Source organism: Canis lupus, chromosome 25 (assembly GCF_011100685.1).
Source record: "Canis lupus familiaris isolate Mischka breed German Shepherd chromosome 25, alternate assembly UU_Cfam_GSD_1.0, whole genome shotgun sequence".
NCBI classification, from domain to species: Eukaryota; Metazoa; Chordata; class Mammalia; order Carnivora; family Canidae; genus Canis; species Canis lupus.
This window is the reverse complement of record NC_049246.1, coordinates 2310085-2326516: the sequence shown is the minus strand read 5'-3', so window position 1 is coordinate 2326516 and position 16432 is coordinate 2310085. Positions and strand designations below refer to the sequence as shown.

Genomic DNA, 16432 nt, shown 5'->3' with positions numbered 1-16432 from the left:
GGTCTAATTGCTGCGACGGGAACGCGAACGTTTCTAGCGACAGGTACCCGGGCGGCGGCGGCTTCGGGACAGCCTGGGGCTGCATTTCCTAGAACTTACTTTTTGGTGCTTGTCTGGCGATTCCGATCGGACTGCATTTCTCCTGCGTTCCAAATGTCCCTCCCCCACCCCTCTTTCCCCCCTCATACTCGGAACGAACTTTGGTTGCCGAGGAGGGGCTTGTTCAAAAGTCACCAATGCAAGGACTGTGCCCCTAGTGATTTACGAGAGGCGGCGAGCAGGGGTGGGGTGGGCGCGGAGCGGCCTTGGTGAGCGGCCTGCTCTGGCCTCGGCTTTTCAAGCTAGCTGTCCTTTTGCAAATGTGCCCCGAGTTTCTTCCCAAATTGCTCTGGGTTTCGATTCAAATACGAGCGACGCTGCGAATCGCTTTCCTCTCGGGTCTGCAAATTTCAGGGAGCAATAATGGCACACACACGGCCCCCCACCCCCCCGCGCGAGGCTGTTTCGAAATGGAGGGGGTGGGAGCTAACACGGGTAATCTGGGTCCCAGGCAGCTGAAGAGCGGGCGCCGCAGAGGGGCGCGAGCCCAGGTGGGCAGCGGGAGGCCGCCAGCCCCTCCCCTCCGGCGCCACTCGCTGCGCCTCGGGTCTCCTCCCCCCCGCGGTTTCCCCGCCTCGGCCCCCAGGAGCTGATTGACGGACATCACTACCCAACCCTCGACTCCGGGCCTCCCCCCGGGACCGACGATTGGCCTCCGGGGAGGACGGGGTGACGGGGTACTCGGGGAGGGATTTCCCTCGAAGCCGGGGGTCCCGGGACCTGGGACGCCGGGGCGGAGGGACTGGGCCCTCGCAGCCAGTGAGCGGCCGGGGGGGGCGGGGGCGGGGCGGCCGGGGCGGGGCGGGGGCGCTCCTCACCCTCGCTGCAGCGCCAGCCCGGCCCGCGCAGCGCAACTTCCACCCCGGCGCGGCGGCGGCTGCGGAGTGCGGAGCGCGGAGCGCGGAGCTGCCGGCTCTCTCCCGCGGGGTCTGTGGCCCGGTGCCGGGGGACTGAGTGCGCCCCCTCCGCGGACCTGCCTCGGCTCCAACACCCCGACCATGCGCGCGGCCGGGGCCCCCGGGATCGCGTCCCGCGCCGCCACCGGTGCTCAGCCGGTGCCCCGGCTGCCGCCTCCCCTGCTGTTGCTACTGCCGCTTCTCCTGTCCCCGGTAAGCCGCGCCCGGGCACAGGCCCGCTGCCCCGGGCCGGGAGCTGCTGTCCCCGGATCCCGCGGGCGCTGCGGGGGTCCTCGCCGAGGAGGCCGTGGTGCTGGCGAACCGGGGGCTCCGGGTGCCCTTCGGCCGCGAGGTCTGGCTGGATCCGCGGCGCGACCTGGTGCTGCAGGTGCAGCCGGGGGACCGCTGCGCGGTGACCGTGCTGGACAGTGACGCGCTGGCGCAGAGGCCGGGCCGCCTGAGCCCCAAGCGCTTCCCGTGCGACTTCGGCCCCGGGGAGGTGCGCTACTCGCACCTGGGCGCTCGCAGCCCGTCGCGGGACCGCGTGCGGCTGCAGCTGCGCTACGACGCGCCGGGAGGGGCCGCAGTGCTACCGTTGGCGCTGGAGGTGGAGGTGGTCTTCACCCAGCTGGAGGTCGTGACTCGGAACCTGCCCCTCGTCGTGGAGGAGCTGCTGGGGACCAGCAACGCCCTGGACGCGCGGAGCCTGGAGTTCGCCTACCAGCCCGAGACCGAGGAGTGTCGCGTGGGCATCCTGTCGGGCTTGAGCGCGCTGCCCCGCTACGGGGAACTGCTGCGCTACCCGCAGGTTCCCGGTGGAGCCGGCGACGGGGGCGCCCAGGAGCCTCTCCTGATGGACTGCAAGGCCTTCCAGGAGCTGGGCGTGCGCTACCGCCACACGGCCCCCGGCCGGTCGCCCAACAGGGACTGGGTGCCCATGGTGGTGGAGCTGCGCGCTCGAGGCTCGCCAGTGGGCAGGCCTGCTTTGAAAAGGGAGCACTTCCAGGTGCTGGTGAGAATCCGAGGGGGGGCGGAGAACACTGCGCCCAAGCCCAGTTTTGTGGCCATGATGATGGTGGAGGTGGATCAGTTTGTCCTGACCGCCCTGACCCCCGACATGCTGGCGGCGGAGGATGCAGAGTCGCCCCCTGACCTGCTGGTCTTCAACCTCACCGCTCCCTTCCAGCTGGGCCAGGGCTACCTGGTAAGTACCGATGACCGCAGCCTGCCCCTCTCCTCCTTCACTCAGAGGGATCTGCGGCTCCTGAAGATCGCCTACCAGCCGCCCTCTGAGGACTCTGACCGAGAGCGGCTCTTTGAACTGGAGTTGGAGGTAGTGGATCCAGAAGGAGCAGCCTCAGACCCTTTTGCTTTCATGGTGGTGGTGAAGCCCATGAACACGCTGGCTCCAGTGGTCACCCGGAACACAGGCCTCCTTCTCTACGAGGGCCAGTCCCGGCCCCTCACAGGCCCCGCAGGCAGTGGACCACAAAACTTGGTCATCAGCGATGAGGATGACCTGGAGGCAGTGCAGCTGGAGGTGGTGGCTGGGCTCCGGCATGGTCACCTTGTCCTCCTGGGTGCCACCCACGGCAACTCGGCCCCTAAGACCTTTTCGGTGGCCGAGCTAGCGGCCGGCCAGGTGGTCTACCATCATGATGACAAAGATGGCTCACTGAGTGACAACCTTGTACTTCGAATGGTGGACGGAGGACGCAGGCACCAGGTGCAGTTCCTGTTTCCCATCACCTTAGTGCCTGTGGATGACCAGCCACCAGTCCTCAATGCTAACACGGGGCTGACACTGGCGGAAGGTGAAACGGTGCCCATCCTGCCCCTTGCTCTAAGTGCAGCTGACATTGACTCAGAGGACTCTCTGCTACTTTTTGTGCTGGAATCGCCCTTCTCAGCGATAGGGCATCTGCTTCTCCGCCAAACTCATCCTCCGCACGAGGAGGAGGAGTTTACTGGGAGCCCTTGGAGGAAACAGGGAGAGTTCTATGAGAAAGCAGTGACAGAATGGCGGCAGCAGGACATAAGAGAGGGGAGGCTGTTCTACAGGCACTCGGGGCCCCATAGTCCTGGGCCAGTGATTGACCAGTTCACGTTTCGCGTCCAAGATAACCATGACCCCCCTAATCAGTCAGGACCGCACAGGTTTGTGGTGCGCATTCATCCGGTGGATCGGCCTCCCTCCAGAGTTGGGCAGTGGCTGTCCCCTGCGGATGGTGGTGCAGGAGTCCCAGCTCACCCCGCTGAGGAAGAAGTGGCTGCGCTACACCGACCTGGACACAGATGACCGGGAACTCCATTACACAGTGACCCAGCCCCCCATGGACACAGATGAAAACCACTCGCCAGCCCCCCTGGGCTCCCTGGTCCTAACAGACCAGCCCTCGGTCGTGGTGGCCCATTTCACCCAAGCCCAGATCAACCACCATAAAATTGCTTACAAACCTCCAGATCAAGAACTAGGAGTGGCTGCCCGAGTGGCCCAGTTCCAGTTCCAGGTGGAAGACCAAGCTGGGAATGTGGCCCCAGGCACCTTCACCCTTTACCTGCAGCCAGTGGACAACCAACCACCTGAGATCCTCAACACTGGTTTCACTGTTCAGGAGAAGGGCCACCATGTCCTGAGCGAGACCGAGTTGCGTGTGGATGACGTAGACACAGACGTGGCACACATCTCTTTCACTCTCACTCAGGCACCCAAACACGGCCACATGAGAGTGTCTGGACAGATTTTGCACGTAGGGGAGGTCTTCCACTTGGAAGATATAAAACAGGGTCGGATTTCCTATGCACATAATGGAGATGAGTCCCTCACTGACAGCTGCTCCTTGGAGGTCAGCGACACGCACCACGTGGTGCCAATCACTCTCAGAGTGAACATCCAGCCAGTGGATGATGAGGTGCCCATGCTGAGCCTTTCTGCTGGCACTCTGGGGTCATATCTAGATGTTTTAGAAAATGGAGCTACCGAAATCACTGCCAGTGTTATCAAGGGGACTGATGAGGACACTGATGACTTGATGTTGACTTTCCTCTTGGAAGATCCACCCTTATATGGTGAAATCCTGGTCAACGGAGTTCCAGCAGAGCAGTTTACCCAAAGAGACATTTTAGAGGGCTCTGTCGTCTATGCCCACACTAGTGGTGAGATAGGCCTGTTGCCCAAAGGGGACTCTTTTAACCTGAGCCTGTCGGATATGTCTCAAGAATGGGTAATAGGTGGCAGTACTATCCAAGGAGTCACCGTGTGGGTGACCGTCCTCCCTGTCGATAGCCAGGCTCCAGAAATTTCTATAGGTGAACAGTTTATAGTTGTGGAAGGTGATAAGAGTGTTGTAACATCAGCACATATAAGTGCTGAAGATACCGATTCACTAAATGATGACATCTTATGCACTATAGTTATTCAGCCTACGTCCGGTTATGTTGAAAACATTTCTCCAGCCCCAGGCTCTGAGAAGTCAAGAGCAGGAGTTGCCATAAGTGCCTTTACCGTGAAAGACCTCAGGCAGAGTCATATTAACTATGTCCAGAGTGTCCATAAAGGGGTAGAACCTGTGGAAGATCGATTTATATTTCGTTGCTCTGATGGCATTAACTTTTCAGAGAGACATTTATTCCCCATTGTCATCATTCCCACCAATGATGAACAGCCAGAAATATTTATGAGAGAATTTATGGTGATGGAAGGCATGAGTCTGGTGATCGACACGCCCATCCTCAATGCTGCTGATGCTGACATTCCCCCCGATGACTTAACTTTTACTGTTACCCAATTTCCTACTCGCGGTCACATTGTGAACCAGCTGATAAATGGCACAGTTTTGGTTGAAAGCTTTACCTTGGACCAGATCATAGAGAGTTCTAGCATTATTTATGAGCATGATGACTCTGAGACCCAGGAAGACCGTTTTGTGATTAGACTAACAGATGGTAGGCATTCAGTGGAAAGGACGGTCCCCATTATTGTTATCCCAGTTGATGATGAGACCCCCAGAATGACCATCAATAATGGACTAGAAATAGAAATTGGGGAAACCAAAATTATCAACAACAAAATATTAATGGCAACTGATTTAGATTCGGAAGACAAATCTTTGGTTTATGTTATTCGTTATGGGCCAGGACATGGCTTATTGCAGAGGCAAAAACCTACAGGTGCCTTTGAAAATATCACACTCGGCATGAATTTTACCCAGGATGAAGTGGACAGAAACTTAATTCAGTATGTCCATGTTGGACAAGAGGGCATTCGGGACCTTATTAAATTTGATGTGACTGACGGAATAAACGCCCTGATAGATCGCTACTTTTACATTTCCGTCGGGAGTATTGACACTGTCTTCCCAGATGTGATAAGCAAGGGGGTATCCTTGAAAGAAGGAGGCAAAGTCACCCTCACAACAGACCTCCTAAGCACAAGTGACCTGAACAGTCCTGATGAAAACTTAGTTTTCACCATCACCAGGGCTCCCACGAGAGGTCACTTAGAGTGCACAGATCAACGTGGAGCTTCCATCATGTCTTTCACTCAGCTCCAACTGGCTGGCAACAAAATCTACTACATCCACACAGCTGATGATGAGGTCAAGATGGACAGTTTTGAGTTTCAAGTCACGGATGGACGTAACCCTGTCTTCCGGACATTCCGTATCTCCATTAGTGATGTGGATAACAAAAAGCCAGTAGTCACCATCCATAACCTGGTTGTCAGCGAGGGTGAAAACAAGCTGATCACTCCCTTTGAACTCACTGCCGAAGACCCAGATACTCCTGACAAACTCCTGAAGTTCATCGTCACCCAGGTGCCTGTTCATGGTCAACTCTTATTCAACAATACCAGACCTGTCATGGTTTTTACCAAGCAAGACTTGAATGAAAACTTAATCAGCTACAGACATGATGGCACCGAGTCAAGCGAAGACAGCTTCTCCTTCACGGTGACTGACAGTTCTCATACAGAGTTCTATGTCTTCCCTGATACAATATTTGAAACGAGGAGACCCCAAGTGATGAAAATCCAGGTCTTAGCTGTTGACGATAGCATCCCCCAGATTGCAGTGAACAAAGGGGCTTCCACGCTTCGCCCTCTGGCTACCGGCCACTTGGGGTTCATGATCACAAGCAAAGTATTGAAAGCAGAGGACAGAGACAGCTTACGTTTTTCTCTCAGGTTTATTGTGACAGGAGCTCCTCAACATGGGTATCTCCTCAATCTGGACAGAGGCAACCACAGTGTCACTCAGTTTACACAAGGTATGGCACACTTTTCTTTCTTTATGCCCAACAGAAAACATGAGTCTTCTTTTCTGAGGGTATGGCTATCCCCAAAAACTCCAAGTAGGGGATCAAATTTGAGTCCAAGGGAAGGAAAGGAAAGAGAAATAGATCATAAGGGGGGTGGGGTGAGGAATAAAGGGACTCACTTTTCTGGGAGAAGAGCTCCCTTCCTGTCCTATGTCCCATGTGGCAATCTGCCTTAGAAGGAATATCAGGTAGGCTGCCAAGGCAGGAGCCGGACTTGGGTGAGTTGACCCTGAGGCAGGCTCTTCAGTTCTGACTGGTTTGCCACCCCTGTCCTCTGAGTGGCCTATTGGAGACGCTGCAGGGGACTGGGGAGCATTTTGGCACCTTAGAGAAAGATGTGCTTTCTAAATTCTGTGTATTCGTTTAACTGTCATTTTCTCCTACCATTCACACCGAGCCTTCAGATTCACGTCACTTTGATTAACTGTGGAAGCGCTGTTCTAATCCTGCTACAGTTCTTAGAAACTTTGCACCTGGAAAAAAATGTATTTATAGAGACTTTGTAGATTTAGAACTCCTCTATAACATCTTATGACTTAGGCAAACACCAGAGACCTGAGAGGTAAGCACATGTCTAGAGTTCTAGCAATTACATGTGCAAGGTATGCCGTCATGACACACACACACAGAGCACGCACACGGATGTGTACGACAATATGCCCATCACCGGAATACACATTCACTTTGTCAAGAACCTGAAGATATGTTACTAAGATGAACAGCAGAAGAGAAAGAGGAAATTATTTCCTCGTTTCGCGTGTCCTCTGTGTCCTCTTTCAGACACAGTGACAGGCACCCGTTGCTTCAAGCATCTGCATTCTTAAGGCTAGAGCGTTTTGCTAATCTAGGTGTTCTTTGTGTGTGGACACAGTCTGAGACAGGAAGGGCAGGTGACCTCTGCAGAGTTTACTCAGTGACTGAAGGGAGAAGCCCATTAAGTATGCTGGCTTGGGAGTTAGGGCCGTTCTCGCCGACGTGCCACCTTCACAACAGAGGGCTTTGGGTGGCTTTCACGAAAACCTCACCACTCAGGATGGAAACTCCATCTGGCCCTCTGTGGGCTCTGTGAGTAGATATAAAGTTTACCCTCAGGGCATCCCAGTGGGGGTATTCTTTTCCTGCAACAGTGTTGTGCTCTAACAAATGCTTTAATAAACGGATGTCGCAAAGTATAGTGTTAAAGTGAACTACTTCTCTGTTTTAGATGCTGGCAAGTAGCCCTGCACTCCCAACCTCCTGATTCTTGGCTGAAAGCCTGACTATATTCTAGGGCCTGCAGGGACAGGAAAACCTGAGTGCCAAGTGTTATGCCAGACCAGCAGGAAACTTCTGTGTGAAGGCTTTCTGAGGACAGAGATGCCATGCAATCTTAGACTGGTTTCTTTTCATGGAAAGTGAAGAGGATAAAAGGAATATATTCCAGGATAGAAAATATCACTTCAAATTGCTCCTCTGACCTGAAAGAATAATCTGATGTTAAAGATTTTTTTTAAAGGAATTTTTAGATGAAGACAGGCAGACGATTTAATTCAAATTCTATGGACCAAGTCCAACAGCTTAAAATATTAGAATATTATTTCATAAATATTGAACCCCAAGTTATGCTATTTCATTACAGACTGTTGTGCTCTCTCTCTCACTGACACTGGACATGCTTATTCTTTATGGTCATTTGGAAATCTAGATTAGCCAGTTTATTATAAAAAGTGAAGATACATTCTTAAGAGAAATGATCACATTCCAATAAGAACCCAAATACTGTCTAGGAAAACTGTTGGTAGTTCACCACAGAACACTCATTTGAACAAGTTGAGACTGCAGTTTGGTTTAGGCTGGTTACTTCTGGAGAAGAGGTGGGTGAGTAAAAACGGAGAGGCTCCATCATAGAACTACTGTGGCTTCTCTCTTTGCAGAGAAAAAGTAGCGTCTCTAGTGAGGACGGTGCTGTGTTGTAATTGTTTTTGTTTTTCCGTAACCTTAAGCTGAGCTACATTTTGATGGATTTTCAGTGCTCCGGGTTAAGTCAAGTTAGTATATGCGGTCAAAGAAGGTTAGCACCTTTTCATTTTGATAAAGACCTTACTGTCTTTTTACCAACTTACTACTTGAAATGATGATATAGCCTGCATTTGGTGTCTCAGGGCTGTGATCTATTTTCCTAGTGATTCAGTTTTAAAAAATAAATAAGGTTTAGTTTTTTCCTCCACAAAAAAAAAAAAAAAAAAAAAAAAAAAGAAGGTTATTCCCAAACCGATTCACTAAGTGGTCCCTAGAAGAAACTCCATTCATTTCTAAACATCATTCAAATTTATTATTAGGAAGACCTAACAAAGTAAAATTAGACAAATTAAAGAAATAAACTATTTCAATGTTGCCTCTTCACCAAGATGCCCCTGTTGTCTCCATCCCGGGCTTAAATCACTTGTCTCAAGGACCTGGACTTTTTTCTCTATAGTAAGTACACAATGATAGCTTGTGGGAGATATAGATCACTTGCAGAAATTTCTCCAAAGAGTTTGAACCAGGATGTGGTTACCAGGCATGTCAGTGAACTTAGAATTAAAACTAAAACACAAAATCATGGAATGCTTGTACACATGAACTGAAATAAATCCAATGCATGATCAAAGATTAGAAGAAAATCCAGGTAATTGTTAGATGTTTAGTGAAAGAAATAGCATTTTTTTTTTTTTTGGCTCCTAGGTTTTGATCTTCCTAATACTACTGTGCCTTCAGAAGTGAGTGTTTATATATAAATTATGATGTTTTTGATAGTTTTAGAGGTTCCTATAGAATAACAGAACTATGGTCACAGGCTTTACTTACTTGAGATTTTTTTAGAAGTCCCCTTTTTGAACCATGAGTTATTAATTGAGTTATACAGAAAAAAAGAGTTTTGGTTTGTTCCAGCTAATCAATATTGCATGCCCCAACTTGGAGGGAAAATATGACACCTGCGTGTCACAATTGCATTCATGTTCACTTTAGAAAAAAGTTTTTAAGAAATCAGTTTTGAAGTGGCGATTTATTTCAGTGAAACTGTCTCTTAAATACTAGAGTTTTATGCAAGAAAACATCAGTACACAGCTTGGGCGTGCTAATAAATTTTTCCTTTTCTCATAGTAGAACCTTTAGATTTTTTTTACACAGTTAAAGAAGGAATAGGGAAGTTTGAAAAAGGTCTTCCGCTACGTGACCAGCGGGCTTTGTCCTTAGGCTAAAGATGTGTCCTCAGAAGGCAGTTGCCTTCATTCCTTCTTGAGGAATTAAAGGTTGTAAGGGGTCAGAGTTGTAAGAGTAGACAGATAAAGAGCCTGCAGGGGCTTGACGCTACCTCTGTAGAAGCATCACACACGTGTAGGTAGAGGTCCAAGTGTGGTCCACCAGACCTCTGAGCTCTTTCATTTGAGCCATTCTGAATATTAGACTCTAAGCAAAGGACTGTGGGAAGTTGAGACGAAAACAAACAATCCCAGAAGTTTTCAGTCTTCTGAAAAAGATAGACACGCAGAAAGATACAAATGACACTAGGCAGAAATTGGGGAAATTAGAGTAGAGTTAGAAATAAAATGCTAAGGGAAAATGAAACATCTTGAATTGGCTTCATCTCTGAGTACCCCTTTTACAAAAAGGTACCATTAATTATTAAGTCAGATTTTCCCTCCTCAGATGTCTGATTGTAAGCAAGTCACCTCTCAGAACTGTATGAGCCAAGGGACAGTGTACATTTCACATCTGTCAAGTGGAGTCCTAGAAATTCATAGGGTCATCTGTTGATCCCAGTAGCTTGCATCACTTGAACTTATGCTTTCATAAAGTTGTTTTCTTATATATAACAATATTTTCTTATTCATACCATGAACTAACTCTTAGAAAATGGAAAACTATAGAGCACACACTAACCACATGTTATTGTGGAAGCTACTTTTAGCTGTGATCTTGATTGTATGTAGCCTTAGAAATAACTACTTCCTGCCTGGCCCATATCAAATAATGCTGTGTCATGAGCATCACGGCGTCATTAAGGAGAGGAACTGGTAAAATGGGTAAATACATTTTTAAATTATATCTTAGTCAATACGGAAAACAAGCTGTGCTGACAAGTTCGAGAGCTAAGACAGGAAGCAACAGAAAGCGCATTCCTGAGGCAGAATAACTGTTCACTATGAATAAAGTTTTCAGTTTTTTATTAGATGTTTTCTGTTCTAATTATTTTCTGGAGTCATGACAGTTATTTCAATCTTTGGGATTTAAAATGTCCTTGGTTTTTTTTTCTTTCAAACTCTGGAAAGCTTAAAAACAGCCCACTGTATATTGCAAGAGGTAAGAAACGTTAGCCAGAGGAGGGCAGGGAAGTTCTTTCCTCAGAGGGCCAGCGCTACAGGGAGGGAAAGAGTGTGATTTCAGTAGTGCCAAGAAATCTGCTATGCCTCAAAATATCTCCCTTTCCACCTGTCATGAAATCTGACATTCCGTATTTAAGACAGTCACTTCTTTGGTGTATGAACATGCAGATACCATCGGGAGGGGCAACACCTTGCTATTATTATAACCTAACTCTTGCACTCTATCTGGATAAGGGATCAGATTTCCATGGGACAGCTGAAATCACGGGGCTTAGAGATAGGAGAAATAAGATAGCACTGCTTCACTTAGAATTGGGGAAGCTAACCACAGTTACGGAAGAGGAAGAGCCAGTCAGATCTACCATAAGTAATGGGTCACCAATCTCACCCTAGTAATGAATCATTTTGTTCTTGGGTTATTTTCTAGGTGACATTGATGACATGAAAATATGCTACGTTTTAAAAGAGGGGGCCAATGCCACAAGTGATGTGTTCCATTTTACAGTTGAAGATGGTGGTAAGTATTCACTCTTCTGTTAGTATAAACAGGGAGAGTGACTTTTATTGGTTGTTCTTTGATGACTTCACTACAAAGAATCTGTATCAAGTATCCTTTTATTTATGCTCACCTGAATTTATCCTGAATGAATTTGTCATTTGCCAATAGATAATCTTACATTCTCCATCTGACACAGTACTACTTGGCCATGAGGATAGATAAATGTTCCAGTTATATTATTTTCGTCTTAGGATTTGTAAAGCACCAAAAAGAAAGATCTATGTAAATAGAATCCCCATGTCCAGTTGTTCAGAATATGTTCTGCATGATGGTGTCCTCTTGAGGTGACAAGAGGATATTGGAATCCAGCCCGCTCCACACTTAGGCTATGTGCCTACCAGGGTGTGTCGCCCAATATGGGTGCCTTTTGCTCATTTGTACATGGGTGCTGTGTGGACTAATGCTGGTGGATAATTGTATTCACCAGGAAATCAGTGCTAAGTGAGTGTGTTTTATCTTACCAATCTCAGTATGGTTAACGATTTTCTTAGTTTGGGGGATTTTGTGACTGAGTCTAGCTAAAATTTTCCTCAGTGAAATCTGACGAGTACTGCAGAGGATAGGCCATGGCTTGTGATCTGAATCTCCTGAGCAATTTTATTGTCATTGCTCACCCAGTGAGCCCTGGCTGTTGGTCACTCTCTTTTCAGCTCTCTTCCTAATCCTGTAGGGCAGGAGAAAGACTGGCCACTTCTAGATTCATCACAAAGATGCCTCTGTTCTGTCAGGCTCTCAGGAGAAGTGAAAGAACCTCAGGAAGCACATGTGTTGTGTGAACAGGACACAGGAAGTGGGGGGATATATGGGTAAGAGAGGAAAGAGGGAGAAAAGAAATGATTCCGACCCAGTTGTCTCTTTTCTTATGATGCTTTTTTAAAAAAAGCACGCTATTATGTCATCTCTCAAAAAGATGACATGCTTACCTTCCATATTTTTTGAAGCATTAAAAAGCATGTGTTTAAAATATCACAGGACATACGTGACCACAGCTCTGAAAAATGACATCTGTTGGGGTGTATGCTGGGGACGTAAAAGAAGTGTTAATTTGGATTCAACTATTTGATTTTCCCTAGAGGCTGGATGTTTAATAAATTTGATGCCTTTATTTTTATGGTAACCAAATCATAGTTTAATATTCTGCATATTGGTATAATGAATCTTTTTTTTTTTTTAAGATTTATTTATTTATTTATTCAGAGAGAGCGAAAGAGAGGCAGAGACACAGGCAGAGAGAGAAGCAGGCTCCATGCAGGAAGCCCGACCTGGGACTCGATCCCGGGTCTCCAGGATCACACCCCGGGCTGCAGGCGGCGCTAAACCGCTGTGCCACCCGGGCTGCCCCTGGTATAATGAATCTTAAGATGAAACCAATTCTAAGAAGCCAATATATAAAAAAAATAGCATGTTTATTGAATCTTGATGCTCAAATGGGAAAGTCTGCTGTTACTAAAAAGAACTTTAGAGTGGAACTCTGAAATAATTCAAATCTTCATAGTAGATCAAGATGTATAGACTAAATTACTGGTTTGAGGCACCAGGTTTGTCACTTAGGGTGAATGAATATACCTCAATAGCAAAAGCATGATTTTCTTTAAGATTACCAAAAAAATGTTTGAAATCAAATGGTTCTAAGATATCATATTTAATATTTTGCTTTTTCTCTTCACTTTTTACATTCTCAATTTGACACAGCGCTACTCTGCTATTCTGCACATTTCTTTCCTTAGCTGGATGGAATGGTAGAATTTTCTTTAAAACTTTGATCTGTATTTAAACTTTATTTTATTTTTTTTAAAAGATATTATTTACGAGAGAGAGAGAGAGAGAGAGGCAGAGACACAGGCAGAGGGAGAAGCAGGCTCCACACACGGAGCTCGACACGGGACTCGATCCTGGGTCTCCAGGATCACACCCCGGGCTGCAGGCGGTGCTAAACTGCTGTGCCACTGGGGCTGCCCTGTATTTAAACTTTAGAAAACATTATACTGCATAGTATTTCAAAATATTACATGAGGAATGGTTAGTTGAAGAAACTGGGTTTGTTTTTGAATTTGCTGAAAATATAGCTGAGTGTCTAAGGGTTGTGTTTATAGAAATAGGAAATAAATCATTTCAGGACCTTTTTTAGAGCAGGAGAGGGAAACATTCCAGCAATATTGTTCTAGAGCTTTCTTCTCGCTGCTGATACGGCATCACTTACCAGGCTCAGGCAGATTCTGGCAACTATCTATGGAACAGAATCTATCTTAATTCACCTGATATGAGAAAATTTCCCTCTGGCAGAATAAACACAGAAACAAACCTGCAAGATGAAAAAATAAAAATTCATGTATGTATTTCAAAATTGTTTTAATCTGATACTTATTTTTTTTAGGATTTTTGCACTGTCTTGTAAAATACTCTAACATTTGAATGAGAAATGCAATACTATTTAAAAAGTATCTTTAACAAAATCACTTCTCTAGGGAGTATGAGGAATTTTGCCAAACAGAAATAAAAAAAAAAAAATACTGGCAATATTTGTGGTAACAAAAAATAAAGATATCCTTCCTTTCTATAAAAATAATATTAAACTAAGAATTTTGAGGTTTTTAAAAAATATTTTATTTATTTATTCATGAGCGACAGAGAGAGAGAGAGACAGAGACACAGGCCGAGGGAGAAGCAGGCTCCATGCAGGGAGCCCGATGTGGGACTGGATCCCGGGACTCCAGGATCACACCCTGGGCTGAAGGCGGCACTAAACCGCTGAGCCACCCAGGCTGCCCAGAATTTTGAGTTTTTGATCCAATTAGATATGTCTTGGTAATACAGTGAATAATTTTTTTAAAAACACACTCTAGAAAGAAATCAGATTTTATAGAATGTAATATGAACCTTTATTTTCAAAATCTTCATGATTAATAATGTAAATTTTATGTAATAGAATATATGCTTATGAAGACACATGTATGTTTTGACACTTCTCAAAGATCTATATGTCTTAGGAATTATTGGAGGTACTTGAATCCTATGAATAAGCATTATTCATGTTTTTTAGTTGGAGGGATCCAGGTCTCAGAAAAGTCGCCTAACTTCTCCTAATGTGTCTATCTGTCCACAAAGTTACAGACCTCTATCAAGGGTGACTCTCTCTTCCCACATAGGTGATGACAGACTCTTTGGATCAGTGGGTTTGGCTACCGAATTCAGCCATTGTGATTTATTATCATCTCTTTTATGCAAAGATGGTAAACATATCCTTATACCATCTCCACAGAGTACATGAAATGCTTCTGGTCTTTCACATCTGGGTACCATGGCCTAAAATTAAGAACTGTCTACTCCAATTCTCTTTCCAAACCATTGAATTCACCTTCTCCAAGTCCTCAAGAGTGTTTTTAGGACAGTGGCTAAGGAAATTACTGGAGCAAGCATAATCCTTGAGTAACCTAGAAAATCAAATAAAACTTTTACTTTCAGAAGTCAAGAACAGATTTAGGAAAGCAGAGAACTAAAAGCTTTTGTTTCAGATTTAATTAAGTCAGCATAAGAAACTGACCAGCCACAGAAATCTTGTTACCATGTAGTGATGGATTAGGACCACCCATCACTAATGGGATGGTGCTTAAACAGAGTCACCACTTTTTAGTTTGGGGCTGTTACCAAATGGCAGCAAGAAAAAGTACTTCATTTGAAGAATAGATAATGTCAGGATTTTACCATATAGTAACGTGTATGCACACATACACACACAGATTTTTATATTTTAGGAATCTTTCAATTGGATCTTAATCTTATGTATGGTTTCTGTTTATGCAGTTTTGCCTTCATAGCATTCATGTAAGCTTAGTAAAAACAAACAAAAACATTACTGCTCCTTTTTGGCATATGAGGAAACTGAGCCACAGAAATAGATAATTGACCTTCCTAGATGCACTACTTGATATAAAAAATAAGGTTCACAAGGAGTCAATATGTAGTTTAAGAGATAATCCGTGTATGTCTTATATAAATGGTACATCTGTGGTTTTTAATCTGTGCTAGACCTCAAAACTGTGATCTCCTATTATATATGCCGCCTTAAACTCCACTTCTGCAGGGGTTCTTCTGTGATTAAATAGTTTATAATTATAAGCAAATTCAGAGCAACTGAGTACTTATCTAAAAAGTTTACCTTTGGCTGGGGGTGAGCTGCACAGAAACTCTCTGGACAAGGAGAGTGAAAGAGGAGAAACAAAAGGACACTAATTCATCTGTAATTTACTGTTGATCAGCCTAGCAGTAAAGAGACATTGGTTAATCTGACCCTGATGAGTTTATAAATTGAGATCATTGTCATTTATGCTTGTAGATGTTCACTGGAAAAGTTACATATGCACAAACCTTTTCTTCCTGGATTTGGCAGATATGTATAATTATATTAAAATGGTTCTAACACACAAAAAAATAGGTACTTGACTTTCCTCAAATTTCATAACCAGGCAACTAAAGGCTAATTTGAATCCCGGGATTCTTTCTATAAGCAGTAACCTCCATATTTATTCAGGATAGGCAAAGAGGGGAGTTAACTCCATGTTTTCTGTGTTCTTCTGACCAAGATTTTAAGAATGTTTACTGGTGAGAATGAAATCGGAGTAGGATCTATCGATAGGCAAAAAGTTTCATCTCTTGTATAGTGTGAATTTTTATTTTAGAATTCTTTTTTTTTTTTAATATTTTATTTATTTATTCATGGGAGACAGAGGGAGAGAGAGAGGCAGAGACACAGGGAGAGGGAGAAGCAGGCTTCATGCAGGGAGCCCGACGTGGGACTCGATCCTGGGTCTCCAGGATCCCGCCCTGGGCCGAAGGTGGCGCCAAACCGCTGAGCCACCAGGGCTGCCCTATTTTAGAATTCTTTAGAGGTCACCATGTACTCAAATTTGTAGTATTCTTTTCTGATATCTTAGTGTAAGTCTTTTTAAAAAAATAAATGTGGAAAAAAGTTAGTCTTTCTAAAGTACCGATAAACACAAATCAGATCAACCTTACAGTACCATTTTTTGTTTTATCAATTAAATTTTAAAGAAACTTAAAAAAAACCCACACTGAATATGTGAGTTAGGATGAAACAGGTACGCTTCCATAATGTATGTGAAGTTATAGAGCGAGAAAAAGCTTTGGAAAAACTTGTGAATATGTAGTTGGAGTTATGCAAGATGTAATAATCCTCTTAAGACATGACTCTTAAG

General features: G+C 45.6%; 1 protein-coding gene across 1 annotated transcript in view; it reads left to right on the top strand.

The window, feature by feature from the left end:
- The first annotated feature begins 1097 nt into the window (after positions 1–1097).
- FREM2 (FRAS1 related extracellular matrix 2) overlaps positions 1098–16432 on the top strand; it is a 166105-nt gene continuing 150770 nt past the window's right edge. The window contains 4 exon segments of the mRNA XM_038573169.1: positions 1098–1229; positions 1231–3183; positions 3185–6263; positions 11088–11177. Coding sequence (XP_038429097.1) covers positions 1098–1229; positions 1231–3183; positions 3185–6263; positions 11088–11177 — 5254 coding nt within the window.